The sequence below is a fragment of the Aythya ferina genome, assembly GCF_964211825.1.
Source record: "Aythya ferina genome assembly, chromosome: 10".
Classification (NCBI taxonomy): Eukaryota; Metazoa; Chordata; class Aves; order Anseriformes; family Anatidae; genus Aythya; species Aythya ferina.
The window spans coordinates 8,006,865-8,028,259 of NC_140306.1; the positions used below are offsets into that span (position 1 = coordinate 8,006,865).

A 21,395-nucleotide genomic window follows, 5' to 3' on the forward strand; every position below is an offset into this window, starting at 1 on the left:
GAGAAATGCAGGGGAGGAAAGGTTTACTTCAGTCGTGGGTAGAGCAGACTGCCTTAGGTGAAACCGCAGTACTGCTCAGGAGATGACAGACAGCTTTGAGACACAGAAAAGACAGAGGGCCTAATACTCAAGGCAGTGAAGACTGCTGGTGGAAGAGCTGCTTGCTGTTCAACTCAGCCCACTTAGGAATTTTAAAGCAACTAAGGTCTCAAAAGTCTCTCACCCTACTGAGGATTCAACCAAAGGCCTACACAAGCCAGCAATGCCCACCACTCCTTACTGGGGCAGCTCAGGTTGCAACCTTCATCTCTGCAACAGGGACGTGGGGCTCCTAATTCCTCATGAATGAAATGAGTCATCTCACCAGCTGTCCTGCAAACATTATCCACCCACAGTCTAACTCACCTCACGACTGTGCAGTGGTGAGAAACAGGAGGGGGTGGGAAGGCCTACTTAGGACACATTCATTCAGGGTTTGATTGAATTAAACCCACTTGGCCTTCCCAGCTCTCCAGAAACAGAAGCTGGATACTCAGGTGCTCAGCAAGACTTGACATTCCTTTTTATACCACAAAGTAACACACCCCTTCAATAATCATTCCGGTGCCAATAGTCTTTCCTTGGTTTGGAAGGCTACAGAGATGACCCTTATGAGTTCAGTGGAGAGAGTTAAAAACATTTCCAGAAACTCATTCAAGTGCTGCTTAAAGATGTAATTTATATGCACAGCTCTGCACTCCATTGCAGGATTTCATATTTATTTAATTCGATGGTTAAAAGTGTGCCCATCCAACTCCCTGGGCGCATGTAGTCCTTAATAAAAACTTTTGGAACTTAGACCCAAACGTTCAGAGCACTGAATAAGAAAATAATAACTTCTTGCTCAAGCCCAACACTGTCCTAATGCCACTGGAAAAAAACAAGAGCACCAAGAGGACTGTGAGCATCAGCACAGCGGCCAGCACAGCCCAGTTTGCTGGGGACACGATGATGCTGGTGGTGGGATGACCTCGGGGAAGGCCTCCTGGTAGCTCAGGAGCTTCACAACAGCCAAACTGTTGACACATCTCCCACAGGATGAGGAAGTCTCCACAGCAACCAAGATCTCTTCAATTAGCACCTGATCAGGCTGGATGCCTGGCCTAAGAAACAGCACAGCACTGAGACCTGGGTGAATTTCTGACGCTGCATGGGGTGCATCAGGTGTATCAGAGGAGTTCAACTGCCCTGTCCTTCAGTTCCCACCATGTAAACACATCGACCTCAGAGATGTTACAAGAATTAAAACTACCAACTGCTAAGCACTGCAGTACTAAAGGACACCTAAGAACCTGTACAGATGAGACTCTCCAACCCCACCTTTCTCTAATGGAGATGTGACATTTAACCTAGAAGACACACAAGGACACCTCCGCCACCTCTAGCAGACACTACACCACCAGCAGCTGACGAGGAGCTGTGTGGGAATGCCCTGCCAGCAGCTCGCTGCAGCACTGCCTCTGCTCACTCTTCCCTTTGCGGGAGAATCCAGCGGCAGATGTACTCCTTTTGTGGGCAGGAGCTGCTTTTTCAAAGTTCATGATAAAAACTGCAAGTCTTCAATGCTGCATCCTGCAAGACAGATACACTTTCTGGGGAAAGGTAGAGAAGAGGTGGGGTAATTCCTGAGGCAGTGATACTGAAAGGAAGATTATCTTCTGGACAGTGACTGGAAGGACACAAAGCAGCCATCTCAAAAAATAATAGAAATAATTCTACAACTATTGCATCAACAGCACTACTGGCCCTTGCTTAGCTCTTTCATACAAAGGCTCCACTTACATCCTGCAACAAAAATTCTGATTCATGCCTTGATTATTTCATACTTGGATTACTGCAAAAATGTTTGTGCCAAGCTTTTTTTCCTCCTTTTTTTTTTTCTTCAATCCACACTACAAGGCTATTCAAAGCTCCTCCATTTGCTTCGTTTCTCACTGCAGTATCCTTGCTGTTTGCATACGTTTTTCCTCCACTGTTATTCTTCTATATGTGTTCAGTTACATATTAAACCAGGACTGGAATTTCAATGTATTATTGCAGTCATTCAAGAACGTCAAGGCAACAGCAGACTCCAACCTTCTTTGTATTCTCCAGCCCATTTGCTGAGCTTGTATCACAGCTGCTACCCAAATACTCCATCTTTCTTTTCTAGGTTTAAAATATATGTCTTTCAATTGTTTTTGTCTAAAGAAGAGCATGAAATATTTTATACTCTTTTTATACTCTTTCCTATTTCAAAGCCTAGAAATCAGTTAAAATTGACACAACTTTTTGCTGCACTTCAGCACATTTTCAGTTTTGTAGAACACTGCAACAGTTGTTGTCATTCCAAAGGTTTTCTACAAATGTCCCAGTGTTCATATTCAAAGAAAATGCAACAAAAAGAACAGTACATGCTTAAGGAAGTGAGGAGTTCCCCCTCCCCGGCAAAAACAGCTCTTTGTGTGTCTTCATTTCATTGTAGATAGCAAAAGCTGTGACTGCAGCAGCACAACGTAAAGATACTTTGATATACTTTGATGTTCAGTTGGAACAACTGCATCTGAAACTCTGAAGGTATCACCTAGCATCTGTTGCAATTATTTAATACTTTTGTGCTGTGGTAGGGAAAAACTTCATGAAAGAACTGAAGTTGAAGGAACATCTGGTTATTTGCACCTCATATTTAAGCTTCTCAAAGCTGTTCAGCTGCCAATGGCCTATCTTCTCAAAAACAGTAAAGAAAAAAATCAGAGCACTCAGAAATCAGGGATTTGCTTTAATGCATTTAAGTCATGAAAAACAATCAACTTACAGAAAGAACCTTGCCAAAAAAAAAAAAAAAGAAAAAAGGCAATTTTACCATAACCGTGTCCAACATTTAAAAATTCAGCCAACCATTTCATTATAGACTGGATACCAGGATTGACTATGACAGTACTTGGAATGAAATGTAAGTGTTGCATACAAGAAAAGGTGGCAAGACGATACAGAAAACAGTATTACTGGTATTCAATAAAGCAGTTGTGTCTGTGTCTAAGTAGAAACTAAATTACTATCTGAGGTTTTCTTAGCAGATTACATAGAAACTTGCCAATAGACAAACACAGTAAATGACAAGACTCTCAATCAGCCCCGTGTTCCCCAGCAATATGGATTAGCAGAAATGATACCACAGACTACTTGAACTGCTTCTGGCGAGACAGGCACTTCTTTGAGCACTGCTAGTGTTAAATACTCAACGCAGCCATGTGATTGTGAATTCCTTATTTACACTAGGTTATGGTTAGGAAGATGTATCCTATTCTCAGGAATAAGAACTTGGAAATTTAATTCTTCAGTCCTATGACAATAAGAAAAAAATATATGTACTATTTCATATTTTTTACTTCAAAACTCTGAATAGCTAAGGGAAAATCAAAAGCATTCTCTTTGACACCATCCTGGTGAATGTATGTTTTGATACAGATACTTCAGACAACATATGTCTAATGCACACTGTGCAGTGCCTAGCTCATGGATGCAAAGACCTATGACCAAATACCATCAGAATGCAAACCATCAAAACGTACAGATGGTATTTCCTGTTTATTTGATAAACCACACAGCAGTGCGCCACTTGCTTTAGCTGTGCACATTAGAAATCTGGGCTCATGCTTAGGCAGTAACAGTAAATTCTCAAACTACGGTTTTCCATGTTTCTCTTATGAAAGAGTGTAGCACTGATTTCTGGAACAACTGTTACTCTAATAAGACTGCACATGGAAATGAATGCAACACAGCTGCTTTCAGCAGAGTTCAGTGAAGACTACCATTCATCTCTGATGAACGCAGATAAAATATTCAAAGCTCAGTTTACTGATCAGAGCAGATATTAAAGGGAATATTTTTTCTGGATCTCTCAGATTTCTCCCCCTTTAGACAGTCAGCTTTAAAGAGCAAAAAAGGGAGAGCCAGAACCTGCTCATTTCAACCGTTCTGCATTTAAAGGAGGTGAGTACACTGAGAGCAGGATGATAACCATGTATGCAGCATGCCAGAGCTTTGGTCAATATCAAGATTTATTATTCCGAGGGACAGAAAGAGTGAAATACTGACCACAGCAAATAGTCCATTAGTTACCTCTCAGTTCAATAAGTCTTGATGCTTTCCTTACTATGTGCTGATTATTTCCTGTCCAATTCACATTAGCAGCTTATTTAATGAGAACAATCTAAGCAAAGAGAGAAAAATTCACACTTTTACAGAAGACATCACCAAGTTACATTTCATCACAGTTAACACCATTTGCTATTATTTCAGGAAATAACCTTTACTAATCTTTCCTGTTTTAATGCCAGCAATTGCTTTTGAGAACACCACTTAGCTCTTATATTCACCACTGGTTATATTTTAAATAACAGCATCTTATAGGAAAGCAATAACTACTTAAGTGTTGTAGGACAAAGCATTCACACACTGACAGTGGACACTAGCATGACAGTGTGAGCAAAATCCTATTCTTAATGGACATTTTTTTCCCCACCTGCAAGGTCATCCCAACTCTTGTGAATCCTATTTTTCTTCTATTAATTTCTACTTATGTTCATGGTAGTCGCAGGGAGAAGGGATTCAACATTTTAGACAGGAAAAAAAACAACATCAGTAATAATAAGCATGAAAGACAGAAGCATTATAAATAGTGCTAATAATTTCACACAGAAAATGAGAGCTATCAAAGGTACAAAGAGGAAAAAGATGCCTTGAAAATACCGTAAGATTAAAAAGAAGAAAAAAAAACAAAACAACAGTATGCATTTTCTACACAGGGTTGTCTTTACAAAGCCACGGTTACATAAACAAGTAAAACGAGCATGTACACATCCTTGGCTAGAGTCTGTTTTTTGTTCTCTGAGAAGTCCAAATGGTTTTGGTTACTTAAAAGGGAGTATTCCTTGAGTGAGTCAGCTTGCAGCACTAGGGCCGAGCAGCAGAACAGCCACCAAGAGAGCAGGGTACACCAGCCCTGCCAGCACCTACACCACAACTCATCCAGGAAACTCCAGTGACAAAAGCACATCACCTGTCTACAGTATCCCCTGCTGAAGGACAGCACGGCCTCCCATTTCACACCCTTTGATCACACACATTAGTACTGGGCATGGTTCGACATTACATCTTCACTTACATCTAAAGACTCCAAGAGGAGTCTCCTCATTTGAATAACAGAGAAAAGAGTGCTATTTCTCCACAGCTACTCCTGGTTTTGTATAATCTCATTGCAACAACTGTTACATTAATTTTGCATAAAAGTTTTTCAGAAAAATGTATATGAGTGTAGGTATTTCTAGAGTGGCAACAGGTAGGCCTTTCAGATCCACTACCACTTAAGATACAAGCATCTGAGTCACCATCTCGTAAGAGAATCTTATCCCAATGTCCTGACCCTCTCGCTAGCCATTTTTGGGCTACTGCATGGCAAAACAGGATCTAGTCAGGCCACTGGCAAAGTGTTTTCAGCCCTGTCATATACAGCACTTGACAGCTGAGAGTCATCTTCAAATGTCTGGAATATTACACTGTGAAATAGCACACAATGTACAAGGGAGGGCCAGTCAGAAAGCCCTGAATCTGGTACATGTTTCAACAGCTTGTTTCCATAGGATTTCTTTTCAATTTTTTAAATAAATAGTTTGTATTTACAAAAATGTCTCCACACTGATGAAAAGGTACCCGTGCTGCTATCTGTTGCTATTACAGATATTAGAATTGTGCTGAATTCTGCGGCAATTAAACAATGTGCTAAAAATCATTCCAGACTTGTCCTTCATTCAGTGGTTAGCCTAACAGAGAAGATTATGGTGAAAAGAAATCCAGCAGGCCTGCCCTGAAGCACATTCAGGATCCACACCTACTTCTTGCTTTGGCTGCACTGCGCCCAATTCACATTCCCATTACGCTGCAAGTAACGTGGCCAGTTGCAATTTAGGAAGTCTTTGGCAAGCCATAAGACACGCTCATGGAATAAATGCTTTGCCAATATATACACAAATGCATGCACACAGAGAAACCCGCCTAGAAATGTAGTTAGTTTCCTGAAAACTCCTAAAAAGAAAATCTAGGAGATCTCAGTCTCTGTTCACTCTTGCAGCTCCTATCTAAGGACAAGTTACTGTCTTCTGTTGTCAGTGTTTGCTCACTCCTGAATTTGCTTTAAAGAGCTACTAGCACAGACTTAATGAAGTTTCTTCTGAAAGGCCAATTGTGTTTCCTTCTGTCTTTTTGACAAAACCCATTTAAAACGGGCCTTCATTTAATTATCCGCTCTTTATTTTTGTGAGTTTTATTTCTCAACTGGAGTGAATGTTACAGTCAGAATTGTGTCTGTAGACAACAGGCTTATTTTATAAGGTTTAAAAATCCCATCCTTTACAATTGGACAGTGAAGGGAGAGCTCTGTGTACAGTACACGTGCAGTATGTGCACAGGGCACAGAAGTTCACAGGGTCCTGTCTGTGGGGACATTTGGGTACACGGATGCCTTATACAAATGTTTGACCCGAGGCTCATTTAACTCCTCATTAGTGGTTGAAGGTTTATCCTCCCCCAGCTCTCACGCTTGAGAGAAGCAATGTTACAAGCAACACATGGTAATGCCACACATACCTCGTGAAACCAGGAAAATTCCTGATCTCCACAGTTTGAAAGCAGCTCCTAGGCCATTCGCCCTGCACAGGAGGGGCATGGAGACACAGTAGTGTTTTCCACAGGCTACAGAGGAGTCACTTGATAAGCACTGCATAGGACAGATATATCCTGTGGAAGATAAAGACCTGAGGGCTCTCTGCTATATGGCTGTGCCCTTCTTCCGCCCCCAGGCAGGAAAACCACAACTGGCTGGTTGCTTTCAGACCTCTCCCGTCCTACCTCAAGATTTATTACAGAACATTTAAGCCTGAAAATACAAAAGCTCTGCAAACAGGGAAGCACAGCCATAAATGTAAAGAGGCCTCAGTGGCTATAAATCAGTAAAGCTCAATTGAAATCAATATAAAGCCACAGTTCAGCCTAATGTAGGCCCAGCGGAGATGCGGGCCTACTGGTCAGCACTGCGCTCTGCCCATGCTTGTCCATTGATGGCTGGCAGAAGCTGTCCCGGGCTTATTTACTCTAGTTGGCAAATTCCCTTAGAGGAAACTTCAAATTCAGCATCATACAGTCCAGCACAGCTTTTTTCACTGCTTGTAATTGCTGGGGCTGGGCCAGCAGCTGCTGTACAACTAAGTGGAGGAGAGCTGGCCTGCACATTTGAGGACATGGAAGGAAAGCAGCCTACCAAATAACACCTATAATATAAAAGAGTTTGGAAACCACTGACACAGACTAATTGCTTATTGCAGAGCAGGTTTCTCACTCTGTAGGCTCAGTGAATTTTGATGTAAACTTCCTCACTATGTCCAAAACCCTGCTCAGGGTTCCTAGGAAATACTCCAGGGAATGGAGAGGCAGCAGAAATAATCAGATAATATGAGCATCCTCCTCACTGTGCCTGTGTAGAAAGAAACATCTGTGTGACATCTGGGCTCAGCCACCCACCATTTATCCCTATCTTCAACCTAATACAGAAAGCTAGGCATCTTCATTACCCCTGCCCACCTCAATGAACAAATGTGAGCAAAAGGCATCTGATTAGAGGCTGAGTTGGCTGAATGTCCCGCATGGAGCTGGAAGGAACCAAGCGAGGGGACGGAAGAGAAGAACTCCCACACAGGAAGACATGACAAAGCAGCAGCCTGTGGAAACATCCAACTCCGAACAGAGCAAAGGCTCCTTTCCCCACCTAATTGCTCGCCTTCGCTTCCTCCCTTTCTCAGGGAGATGCTGCCAACACTGAGACTCCTGCAGTAGAAAATTCCTTCGGAAATAAGTGTGTCTTCAGCACGAGCTGAAGCAGTAGAGCTGCTCCTCCTTGCAGGCAGAGGCCACGATACGGTTCAGGAGGACACCAGACCTCCAGCTACTTCCACCGTGGGCTTGCTGTGATGCAGTATGCACAGAGTCCATACAGCCAGGACATGCCGTACCTACACTGTTTGCTCACACCTGTATTTCACGTCACAAAAGCTTTGGCATAAATCCATGTTCTGCAGCTGGAATAGTCGGTGCCAAACCACTTCTCCCCTGGAATGGCATTTCAAGTTTCTTTGATCAAACAGTAGCCTGACAAAGCATCCTGAGAAAATATTATATCCTCTCCTGGTTTCTTGACAAGTACTGGTAAATATATCATTTCCACCCTTTCCGTCTCCTCATTTACTGCTTTTATCAGCAATAGTGACAAAAAGGTTCTAATTAGGTAGTGCTAATCAGGTAGAATGGCATGTGATTGACGACTGAGAAGTCACTATCTGTTCTCCGAAAAACAGATTGGCTATTTTTCTCAGAGAAGCAGGAGATTTATCAATAGACAAAAGGATGCAAAACCTAACAGATACGGTATAATTACACATCAGGACTATACATTTTATTTTGACATAAACCTAAAAGGATTAGTGGGTGGTAAAAGCTCTTTTGGAGGGGTGAACAACCAATATTACTCATAAAGGAAGAACTACATGAGCTCAAAAATAGAATTAAGAAAAAAAAAAATAATGAGATTTTGGGGAAGTTTTTTTTTTTTTTTTTCCTCTCCCCGGTTTTGCAGTGTGTGTGTGTTTTTTTTTTTTTTCCTTTCTTTTTAAGGCAAAGGACTAGTTTAAAAAAAAAAAAAAGTGTAGTAATTCCAGCGAAGAGTTTTGACATATATGACAACTGACTAATTCCAGTAGTTTTGTCCTTTTCAAACATTTTGATTTAACTACCAGCAATGAATATTCTAAATACATTTTTCAGTAACAGAAACAAAATAAACCTGCCAAGTGGCACTTAACTTTCAATATTTTATACAAGACAACAGATAAGAATAGGCCATTCATTCCAGCATAAAAATCTTTCCTCTATTTATTTCCACTGTTTATGAGTTTGGGGGCTTAAAATCTAAATGAGTTATTTTAAGTTGAAGCATGGAAATAAATCTCATGACAGGATTTGTCCATTTGATGATAACCTCCAAGTTCAACAAAAAGCAGTCGTTTGTCCTACATTACTAAAATGCATAGATGTATTTTACTCATATGGCTTCACTTGCAAATGAGGCAGCTTGTATTTTGAGATCTAATAAAGAAAATTTGTGACATCTGGTATTTTGTGTATTAATGGAAAAAAAACTCTAACCTTACCTAAAATTATTCACTTCCAATGAAATTTATGGTCTGCATAAAACAGAGGAGTTGGCAGTCAAAAATCAACATTTGCTTGTTTATCCAGTATCAGGATTCAGACTTCTAAGGACACAGCATTTTTCTTTCAGCTAAAACTAGGTAGGCCTGCACAACATTCCTCCTAGACAAGCACCAAATGTTTGAAATGCACCTCAGATATTCCAAAAAAAAAAAAAAAAAAGCACGCACAAGTTCATTATGATACTTGAAACCCTCATAAAAACTTTTTAGATATTCAGCAATTCTCCATAGAGAGCCAACATAGCTACTAACATGATTTCCATTTTTTTGACAACTTCAAATACAGATTTGGAATTTTCTATACCTGAACCAACCAGCAAACCGTATGTCTACGTTGCCATTCTAAAGCACATTTTGATTTGTGGCATTACAAAATCGTACACACATCAGGTTTTTCTTAAGATTTCTAAGAGCAATAGGACAAATAAAGAAACACCCTCCACACCCTACCTTCTCAGCAGCACACATCATGGTGTGATGCTGAACTGACAGGTGTCATTGTCGACACTATACCCTACTGCAAAAACACATACACAAAATGGTAATTATCAGAATTTCTAGTATTTTGTCATCTGGACATATGTATGGATTCTTATAATCCTCACAGGATACTGAACAGAGTAAGCAAGTGGTAAACTTGGAAATGTGTTGTCTGGACAGGGATAGGTGGGAATATGCCATTTTAGGGGTGTGTTAAGAGACTAACACAGGACTGAAAGAAGGTGCAGAGTAATAAGAAGAACCTTCCATTAAGTGGCAGAAATGCAAGAAAGAACTGGATTTGTGTATAGGAAGCCATGAGGAAGTCAGAAAATACATTGTAAAATTCATTTAAACTCCATTTTCTGAGCATAGTAATAACATAAAGCAAAGAAACATTTTTATTTTGGAGATATCTCATGTTTCACTGTTCTGAAGAATTCAACTCAACTCACCCGAGTATGCCCAGTAAGGATCCCCCGAAGCTTTTCGCCTCCGTATCTGCACAGAACTACCATGTCTGTTTTCATGCAGAGAGCCAACATAACCTTCAGTCAGAGCTGCAAAGAGAAGAAGCAGGAATTGTTAGGAAACTGGTATTTACTCCCTGGAGTTTACACTGCAAAGCTTAAATCTTTGCTGAGCAGAGACTACTAAGTTGGTATTGCTTTAAAAAAAAAAAAAAAAAAGAAAGAAAAGGTAAGGTAAGGTAAGTTCCTCATCCATGGAAACCCACCATCCAAAGATGATTCTGAGAAGCCAGGACTCACTGGTACCATTATTCTGATCTGGCCATGCTAGCCTCAACGCCAGTAATTTCCATAAGGATTTTCTGATATACACAAGCAAACAAATGTAAGCTATGACAACTCATCTTCCTCTGTCTAGACCTTAAAGACGGTGATTAGAGAAACAAGCTACCAAACTAATAATTGTAAATCTACACACAAATCATCAAGGTCCTTAAAAGAATACAGATGCAAGAGTTCACATTATCCTTGCTACCACAACTACATCTATTTTAAACCACGTCTTACAATCCCATGTAGAACAGCTTCATTCAGTCAGGGTACCAGTCTCAACAAGAGCAAGGCTCAAGAAACATCACCTCCTGTGATTAATTGAAGCAAAGTAGACATAGGACAGAGGAAGGTTGCATGTCAAACAACTATCCAGTGTGCAATACCCATGCTTTATGACATGAAAGGGAGGGACCAGTAAAGAAGAAATCCTTATAAAAATTCACAAGCTAGGAGGAGTTAAATTCATCAACCAAAATAGAAAATAATGCATTCTACATTGCATCCCAGCTTTTTTCTTTTAATATCCCCAAACATTTTTTTTCTTGTAAAAGATCACACAGATTTCATGAGGAAGTAGGGTTTTTCGTTTATTTGTTCATCTTTTTACATGTAAATTTTTTTCAGTGTTTCTATATATCTGACTGAATCGAACTGGAGGTGCATGACTTCACAAATTCCAATAACAAGTCTATAACAAATTCAATCACTTTCCTCAGAGCACCATAGCTGAAAACTTATGTGCTGTAGTAAACATACACAGACAAAAACCCTCAGATCTGCACACAAAGAACATGAAAAACAACCTCGCACTAACTGACTCTATGGCAATTCAAGTCCATCTGATCTCAGACCACTTATTTGATAAGTAACTATCTGAATAATTCAAATTAAAACATCAGAAAATCACCCGAAGAATCACTCTACCCATACGCAGTCACTACATGGCAGAACACCTCTGTAGACAGCCTTCAATCTGCAAATGGGTCATGGATTTCTGTAGATTTTTGGAATCCTGAAATGGTAGGAAAAGTCATGGAACCTTGGGTAAGGCACTGCAGGTTTTCCCCTGCCAATTTTTTCTCTTGTGCGAGCAAAGGTACTAATTGTGCAATTTATTACGAGCCTCTGATTTGAATGAGTTTTCCAGATTTCTTGGCAACTTTCTAAATACTAATTGACTGCAGGCTGAACTAGAAACACTGGAACATATCATGCTACCAGGATTTGTAGGCAACATTACAACATGTTGCCTTATTCCCTCTTCTGATTTACCCTCATGCGTCTACCTGGTTCAGAGACAACAAACATCTGCATCAACAGGAAAGAACAGGTAGGGGATGCGGAGATCCAAACTGCCTTTGCAAAAAAGCTGAGCAAAGATGACAGACCATGAAAATCCAAGAAACAGAACACAGAACTAACCTAGCTGGGTGACTGGAAAGGCCTTCAGATAAACCAATCCAATTACTCAAAAACAAACATACACACACTTGCGTCCTGGGAAATATACCTGGAGCCCCCCATTACTACAAAATGAAAGAGAGCAGCAGCTCTTTTCTGAGCTTGTGTTACAGAGAGGAAGGATTTTTTAATATTTTTTTTTTTTTCACCCCAGAAAAGCTACAATTCCTGCAAGCAGAAGGAAGATTTCACCATGGTACCTCCAAGGAGTAAGGTACTCCTGCAGGTAGGTATGTGCTCAGTGAGCCTTTCTTTGTGCCCTGCCATTGGAAGGAGGAAACTATGCCCAGATAATCTGTATTTATTGAAGGGAAAAAGGATCTGAGTCAGTACAGAACATCTGAAACTGTAAAGCCCTTTGTAATCCTAGCTTGAACCGAAGAGCCACATGGCAACCATGGTATGGCTATGAATCATACTATTGATTTTCAGTATCCTCTGTGCAGAAAATTAAATTATGTAAATCCAGGCCTTTATGAATGCCTAACTTCAATGTGAAATTGAACATTTGCTTTAGTCAGCATCTTATTTATGCAATTAAAAGCCTGGTATTCTGGTGAATATATACAGTTTAAGTTTTTTGCATGGACACTTAATAGATTTGTACATTTATCTATACTTATAAATAGCAAAGAGCCATGTTATACACAAATTTAATTCCACCAAAAGAATGTTACAAACTGAGAGGGGAGCTCAAGCATTTGTCAAGAGAACTGTGGAAGGGAACTTGCTCGTTATGCTGCTAAACATCTTCTGTAGGACTGAAAGAGAAACGAATTGGTATGTACTAAATAACATCCCAAGTGACTGTTAGGCAGCCCAATGTTAATGACAATAGTCCCCTTACAGACGTGCAGTAATTCCGCAGTCATTAGCAATTCTGAGAAGATATATGTTTACTGGATAACTGTAAAAACTCTGGGAAAGGATGGCAGGTCAAGATCTCTTGCCGTGCTGTGAACTGGGAAGGTAATGGTCAGTCTCCACCAAAAAACCATGACACTGCCTTCTTGCCAGGCTGGCTCAGCTCCCCGGCCTGCTGACGGCAGGGCCAGGCATTCTGCACAGCGCCGCACACACCCTAGGAGAAACCACTGTGGGAACAAGCAGCTGTTGCTGGCTGTATCTCACACTGGTAAAGTCATCGGGAAGCCACAGAGTCAATCTCAAGGTGCTTTTGTTCTGTGCTGTCAGCTGGGGTCAGTGGATTCAGTGGATTCTCCTGTACTGAGAGGTGCAAGGTACAGGACAGAGCACCCGGTGCATTTGCAGCTTTGCCTGTCTTTTGGAAAAGTTGAAAATACATTTTGTCCAACCCAAAATTCATCTTTCATTTCTACTTTCCACAGATCAAAGTCTGAAAGAGCCAAAGTATCAAAGTCAAATTACTTCAAAAAAGAAAGGGCTTTAAATATATCAAAACCTCGCTACATTTCAGACAGCTTACTTTTTTTCAGATTTTGGGGAGGACCAGGGATGTGCTTTTCTATCAAATCAACTTGATGACACCAGTGGAAATTTAACAGGCATCTCAGTGTTGCTGAGCCTGCCTCTTTCAGTGGAAAAGCACACAACTAAAAGATTTCATTCAGCTCCAGCCATTAGAGCACATTTATCCATTTTTGTGCAGAGCTCCAATTCCACTGTTCCAGAAGCTATACATGCAAATAAGTGACAAACTCAACTGACATCTTCTCGTGTTTCTAATAGGAGAACAAGTTTTGGAGAAAATATTTACGAGAGTTAAGTTATTAACACCAATCATGACGGGTTTCCACAAGTCTTTCTCAGCTGGGAGACAGTTAACAGCTCGAGAACAGAGAGCAGCCAAGTGATTTCCTGCTCCACTCCCACAGAATTGGATGCTGGAGAAAAGCCAGCAATTAGACGGGCTGGTCCGGCACGGAGCGAACATGGGGAGGCTCCGCTCTTCTGGGAACCCTGAAAAAGTGGGGGAAGTGGAAATCGGGACAATAGGAGGGGCAGGAACATGCTCCAGGAAGGCTCAAAATGGACCAGCCAAAATAGAGAGGTGGGGGGGAAATACGCGCGCACAGCAGGAGACAGAGGAAGGGAAGGGAGAGCAGAAGACCTTGCCCTACAAGGCTTGATTTGATACATCACGCCAGTGCTGATGGCAGAGGAGCAATGAATACCATAATATATGTTCAGAGACTTGCAAATACACAACTGAAAAAAAGACGGGGACCAATCTGACACTCAGATACACAAGCATGAAATTAAATCCTGAGCAGCTCCTCTGGCTGCTGGTGCAGTGCCGGTGCCTGCGAAGCGTAACACCTGCAGTCAGCGGAGTTGTGCTGGTGCCTATCACGACCACTTCTGCAGGGAATAGAGGATCCTTCAAAGCTAACATGGCGAAATCTCTTACACACAATTTCATATAATTTTAATCGGTACTGAACGCTACATGATTTTAGATGATGTGCTAAATTAATCAACCCATGCCGCATATCTGCAGACAGCAAATGCAACGCAATGCTGGGATATTCCTTAGCATTCTGATCAGCTTTCCATTTACTCTGCCTCAATATATTAAGTTTCCAATAAAAATTATTTGATAAGTGCCCTCAAAGGTATGATAAGGTAATTCCAGCCTGAATACCTTACTGGTATTCACAGTTCACATGAAAACGCAAAATTTTATCCCCAATCTACCTTAAATATAAAACTATCATACTGTTCAGAGAGATTATACCCTGGGCATTAGTGTTTAAATGGTATCAAGCCATCCGCTGTGTCAGAAAAAATCCTTTAAGGTCGGTACTTTACGTCTGAATGGTGAAATCATTAGTTATGATGGTAGATTAACTAGATGGTGTGCCAAACTCAGATTCTTTTAAGCCTTCTCCGAAGAGGAAGGTCACACACTAATTTGTTTCCGATTAAAATGGTACAGAGACAATGGCACACGCGTAGCCCAGCTCATACTCGCTCAGTAACTTGCCACTGTGGGCCACCCGAGCAGCTGAGTCAGTCTCAGTCCCAGTCCCACTTCTCGATTGATGTAGTTCAGCCTGGTGCTACTGCTGGAAAACAAGGCAGCCTTTGGAGACAGAGGCTTGGCTGCTGGAATCTGGAGAGGTGTTACACCATGAAAACTCAAACAGGGAGAAATCAAATCTTGGTAGTATTTAACCAAAAAGCACTAAATCCTAAGGAACACCACCAATTAGTTCTTTATCAAATCGATGCCTGTAAAAAGCAAGCTTTTTCAAAACAAGGAAACTACTATTTTTTTTTTTTAGAAGATGATGCAACAAGGCCTCTTTCTTTTAAAAGGGGTGGGGGCACAGGAATGATACCTGAAGGGCTTTTGCATCATCGGGAGTTTCAGAGATCACTGAGCCAAGACACTTAGCCATCTGCAAGCCTGAAGCTTCAAGCAAATCTCACAGGGAGGGGAAAAAAAAAAAAAAAAAAAAAGGCAGTATCTGCATCTAGGCATATTTATTGTATTTTTAATTGGACTGTGCTAAAGTGAAGCAGGTAAGGTGAAAACACTGCAGTGCTATGCATTGTAACACATGCTCTGCTGACAGTGGTTTAGGCTTCCCAGCGATTTCTTAGAATAAATGTTGTGAAATGGGCCAGTAGGGAAAAAGAAAAAAGGAAAAAAAAAAAAAAAAGGTTTAATATTATAAATTTATTTCCTATCATTTTTTTTCTATATTATTAAAATTAATAATGGTTACATCCATTTCTCTAGGCTCTTTTATGGACAACTTCCTAAACAAAACTAGGCTATTTGTCTCAAATATTCTACCATCCTTTGACAGCAAATAAATCTGAAAATATTTCAGGCACAGCTAATCCATTCTGAGAGTGCATTACTTTCAAACGGACTCCTCAGCCCTGGATTCCCATATTTTTGGGAGATTATTTTATAACTTGCCAAAAAAGGATGAAATTTAAAACAACATATGGTGGTCAGACAACATTAACAAATTCTGTTCTGAATGAGACTTATTCCTTTGATTCTGCTGCAGAGTTTTCTTCTGATTATCAGATAAAAGACACAGTCTATTCTCCCATGAATGCATACACATTTTCACAAACAGCTTCCCATTAATGAAATAAGGGAGTTACAATCACGAGTTTCTCATGACTGAGTGAAACAACAGACATCCGAATGCAGAATCTGCCAAGAGATGCATATCCCTTTCCCAGATGACAGTCACCCAAACAGCCTCTCGGTTCCTGTGTGAGCACAATCTACAGGTCTATTCTTAAAAGGGACACGGGGCTCTTCACACCATTCCTTCTGTTGTTCACGTGCCCAAGAGATGATATGGTAGAAGCGCAGAACCTAGGAACAGGAATGCAAGTGGCAGGCCTGTACAGGAACCAACCAGCAGACCGAAGTTTGAAGATGGAAGATAGTCCAGGGAACACACTGTCAAACTGGGGGGATTAAATTAACTAGTGGGATTAAAATCCCTTATCCCAAAAAGTCACTAGGTGCATTAACCCTCGGTAACCCACTGAGTTCGAAGCTGTATTCTGCATTACTCCAATGTATCAGCATAACAGCAGTCCCAAAGCATCAGAGCTGCTGTAGATAAGCAACAGAAGACAGATTTTCAGTGCAGCTTTTTCTTTAAATTACAAGGGATGGAGTTCAAGAGTGACAGGGAGGTCTCCTACTTAGCCAAACCAGAACAAGGACACGCAATGCCCCACGTGCCACGTGTTGCCAGATGCTCAGAGCAGGGCAGATCCCCTCCCAAGGAAGAGGAAACCAAAAGGCTCCCCAGTCAAGGCCAGTTCCCCCAGACCCTCCTCTCTCAGCTTTACAGCAAAGCTCATTAGCAAGGCAGCCAGGCAGCTTCGAGTTGTATTAATGACGCCCCATTAAGAAGACTCAGAAAAAGAAGCTTGGGAGGCCAGGAAGAGACAGATGCTGTCGGATGATTAGAAAGGGCTTGGTTTTGCATTTTCATGGCTTATACACTCTGCTGGCATCAGCTGTGCAAGACATGACATGGCTGGTGAACTCGGACCACAGATCTCAACTGGCATCACCTGCAGCACTTCTGCTAGGAAGAAGCAAAGTCAGCCAGACAACCAGCAGTGCCAACAACCTCCTTCTCAAGATAAAAACACACAAATTAAACTAACTGCAACATCACCCTTTCCACAAGGACAGTGTACTGCAGCACGGTTTCTGCCAGAGGGCTTGTGGAATATAGTCTAAGACTTCTCTGACTGCAGTACATGAGCTCAAATCTACCAGTGTGTGAGCAACATAGCAGGAAAAAGAAACAGTCTGCTATCTTTTTCCCTGAGAAGACATAGAAATGCTGAGCAGAAAACATAGCTCAGGCAACTCCACTCCTCCTCCAGGATAGAGGGGCTGCTGTTCAGACTGCAGACAGTGTGTGATGGTGGTAGGTGAGGGCTCCACTTTGGAACCACTCATCCCACATCACCATATCCAAATCCAGAATAAAACCTTTGTCTCATTGAACCATTCTCTAAGACTTCCCCCCACGTAGAGATATACTTCATTTACCTTTAAGACTAAGTTTTTCAAACAGACAGATATTCTAGGTATCTAATATGAGATACTTTAAAGAAGAGTGAGGCACATTACATCCTGAAAATTGAACTCCTTTTAGACTCTTCTGATTTGGGCAGTCAGACAAAAAAATAATTGGGTGCACCTGACAACCCTGTAACCTTGAAAACTCTTGGCCTGTGCATCCTGCACAGTCCCTCAGACTTCTGCTAACCATCATTATCTGCATTTCTTAAAAGGAGGAATCATCTTCCTTGTTCATCACCCCTCCATATGGTACCTCAGAGGGGTCATGTCACCGCTGAATTTTACTCATAACAATGCATAAGGCAAACACGGAAATAAAACTTCAGAGCAGAAGTTCATATGCAAGGCTGACCTCCGCAGGAAAGCCGATGCTCCCTCAGCCAGCACTGACTGAATTGGAGCAGATATGAGGGAAAAAAACAGATAAACTCAGTTCTCCAACATTTAGGATAGCAGGGTCAGGCTGAACCAAGTCAACGAAAACTCAAGTATCAGGACAAAATAACTACTCGAGCCAGCTCCAGCATCTCTGCACTGTTTCCCCAGGGGCAAGCATGAAGTCACGCCTGTAGCCAGCTGGAATCCAGAAGCAACTCAGTGTCCTTGTGCAGAAGGGACTCGAGTCCATCAGCACAGGCAAATTGAGAAGGGGCCATCTGGGTCTCGTTATTCATGGCACAGTTTGTCTGGGAAATGTATAAGGCACACATATACAACAGCAGCCTGTTCGTAGGGTCAATTAACAATGGGAAAAGGGGGGCTTTATTTCACTTCTCCTTTTAGTGCACGTACCTAAACCTTGAGAGTTTTACAACAGAAACCACCATGGCAGTAACCACCTGTCTCACTCTTTCTCACATAATTAGGTGCTGCAGCATGCAGTGTTAGAAGAGCAACCTCTGAACAGCAAATAAATGTGACCTTAATGGAGCATTTTGTAGCTTCACTTCCTTGTTTAACGCAGAATCACAGAGATTTTCATTTCTCTAAAGCTAGCAACACTCCTCAAAACATACAGACTCATACAACATCACCAGTTTCACCTCTCTGCTCAGGAAACAATTTGCTTGTATCCACTTTGCTTGTATCTACTGCTGGCATTTATCACAGCACAGCCTCATTATGTTTTCAAAACATATTCCCATAAGTCACATACCAGAAGTATCTTGATAACAAAAAAGGCCAGAATATTCAAAATAAACATAGCACAGACTTTGTGCAGACCTGGTCTGCACCTGACTTCTGTCCACCTGGGCTGCAGTCTTGCCAGACACAGTCACGCTTCCCTGCAGGTAGCCTACAATTTCATTTACTCATCATCCCATTAAAGCCACAAAGGTGTTACAGTGAAGACAAGCACATATATAACCATCATGGCCTTCGCAGCTCTCCTGACCACCAGTACGAGACTATTACTGTAATCCTAGAACACTTCAAATAGCATCCTCTGCTCCTTTCCTTCCTAACATTTACATAAGGGCAGTACCACCAAGAACAAGCGATATCAAAAGCCTCCTAGCTCAGACCACATTCTTGCATAAAAGTACGCCAGATCTCTCCTGGTGGAGAATTCAGCACTGACGCTGCAAGGAGTCCTCACTCCGAGGCTGCCCTCCAAACTCACCTGCCTCTAACACCCAGGGAGCAGCAAGCTCAGCATTCATTCAGCAGAAAATACAGGGCACAATACTGATTTCATTCACACTGAGAACAGCGAGGCACTTTATGAAGCCAACAGAGCTGCTCCCACTGCATGGCACGAGATCAAACCCGCCCCATTATAAAGTCTTCAGAGACGGGGGCTCTGTCAGCTAATAAAAATTCCTCATTCTTTATACAAAATGATTTTTTTAACCCGTGTCCTTTGGCCCATTTAACAATTTATTGACTGTGTGAAATAATGTGAGGCCACATCAATCTCTTCCTGGTTATTTGGTTCAGGCTCTCAAATTAATGCAGAAGGTGGAAAGCTCAATAAAGAACTATTTAAGAAAAGAAAGAGAAATGCTCCAATCCCACTGTGAGATATCTTCCTCTCAGTTTGCAGTCAGGTCTCTCCATCTATGGCTGCACAATCTCCTGGAGAAAAGATGGAAGGGCATAAATGAGCATGCTCCCCTGGATCGAGCAGAAATAATTTTAGATTTGTATCACTCTGCACCGAAACAGATCTGCAGTGCTCAGGTAGCCAGATTTAGTGCCTCCAGCATGTGACAGCAAATCCAGCCAGATCCACAAAAATTATTTTAGGATCAAACTTAAAAACAGAGTAGAGCCAAGCAAAAAAACCATTCATATTTATTTGTGTAAAAATGTATTTAATTTAGCTTATGGTCTACAAAATAGTGTGTTGGTGTTTTTTTTTTTTCCCATCTTTTTATGCTGACAGCTTGCATTACAAACAGATTTTGTAGCAGAGGGTTTCATCCACATTTATTTCCCAAAATACAAATCTGAAGTGGAAACTGAGATAAATGAAGATTTTTGTGCTGACCGAACAAGTTCCTAGTCAGGGATATATGCCCCAAAAACATGACCTACCATTTTGAGAGCTCTCATTTTCTTCCCAGTAAGCTTCATTGCTCAAAGGGAAAAGACTCTACAAACACTACGGAGCCGATCTGTGCAATGATTCAAACTTCCTATTTACTTTGTGGTGCACCATCAGTAAGTATTTCACCCAGACAAAAAGTTTTCTGGAAGTTTTCCAGCAGGAAGGCCTGGTGTTGCATAGGCTCCAAAACTAATACTCGGTTCCTTGGTCATTTGTCCCCAGAGAACGCAATAAGGATCTCAGCACAACCCCCCCGTTCTGCTGAGAGCAGGAGTACTAAAGCCTTGGCAGCAAGAACAGAAAAGCACTAACAGAGCTCAGATGAAGCAAATAGATAAAAATTGCTAGCAATGATGCACATTTTATAACCATACAGAGAAAGTATGCAGCACAGTCTGAAAAGGCAAGGGGTCACTGTTCTTCCCTATACAACCAATTTAACCATCTGGAGGACACCGCTAATACCAGGCTCAGTAAATGTAAATGATGCTAAACCAAATGAAGGAAAAGCAAGCAGAAAATACCTCCAAAACATTCAACTATCTGGCAAGCTCAGCGAAATAGGCTGATGTAAGTGAGACATCCTACAGAAGATAGATGTAAGGCAATGCAGTTGGGGAGAAATAATAATCAGTGCAGGAATGAAGTGAGAGACTGCTGTTTAGAAAGCAGTAATGCAGAAAGACTTGAGCATTAGGGTGGATAATGAATTAGATGAAAGTTCATGCTGCAATACCACTGCAGAAAAAGGCAATTGCTATCCTGGGGCACATGCACAGAGATACTGGAAGCAATAACTCAGACTTAGACAGTCTTTGGCAAGACTGTCACTGCAGTGCCACATGCTGTTTGAGGCCCATTACTCAAAAAGAAAAAAAGAAGAGAAAAGAAAGGCTTCTCTCCCCTCTTTTAAAACCAAAATTTAAGACAGTGCTTGGAGGGGCAGGGAGGGAAGGGGATGTATCAGAGCAGCTTCAATAGCAGCCCTCAGCCCCACGCTGAGCGGGCCTGGACAGCCCCGCCACAGGCGGCTCAGCCCTGCCTTGGTTCACGCTCACATCCTCTCAGGCCTCGAAGGCGCCACTCCACTCCCCACCTCCTTGTTTCATCCATCAATTTTCATAACAAGCCTCATAGTTAGATTTTAGAGCACTCCAAAGTGTTGATCTTCAGGCGAGAAGTGCTCTCAC

General features: G+C 41.6%; 1 protein-coding gene across 1 annotated transcript in view; it reads right to left on the bottom strand.

The window, feature by feature from the left end:
• Window positions 1-21,395, bottom strand: part of PTPRG (protein tyrosine phosphatase receptor type G) — a 397,969-nt gene that overhangs the window by 298,678 nt on the left and 77,896 nt on the right. The window contains exon 2 of the mRNA XM_084530728.1: window positions 10,274-10,378. Within this exon, the coding sequence (XP_084386854.1) occupies window positions 10,274-10,378 (105 nt within the window). The remainder of the gene's footprint in view (window positions 1-10,273; window positions 10,379-21,395) is intronic.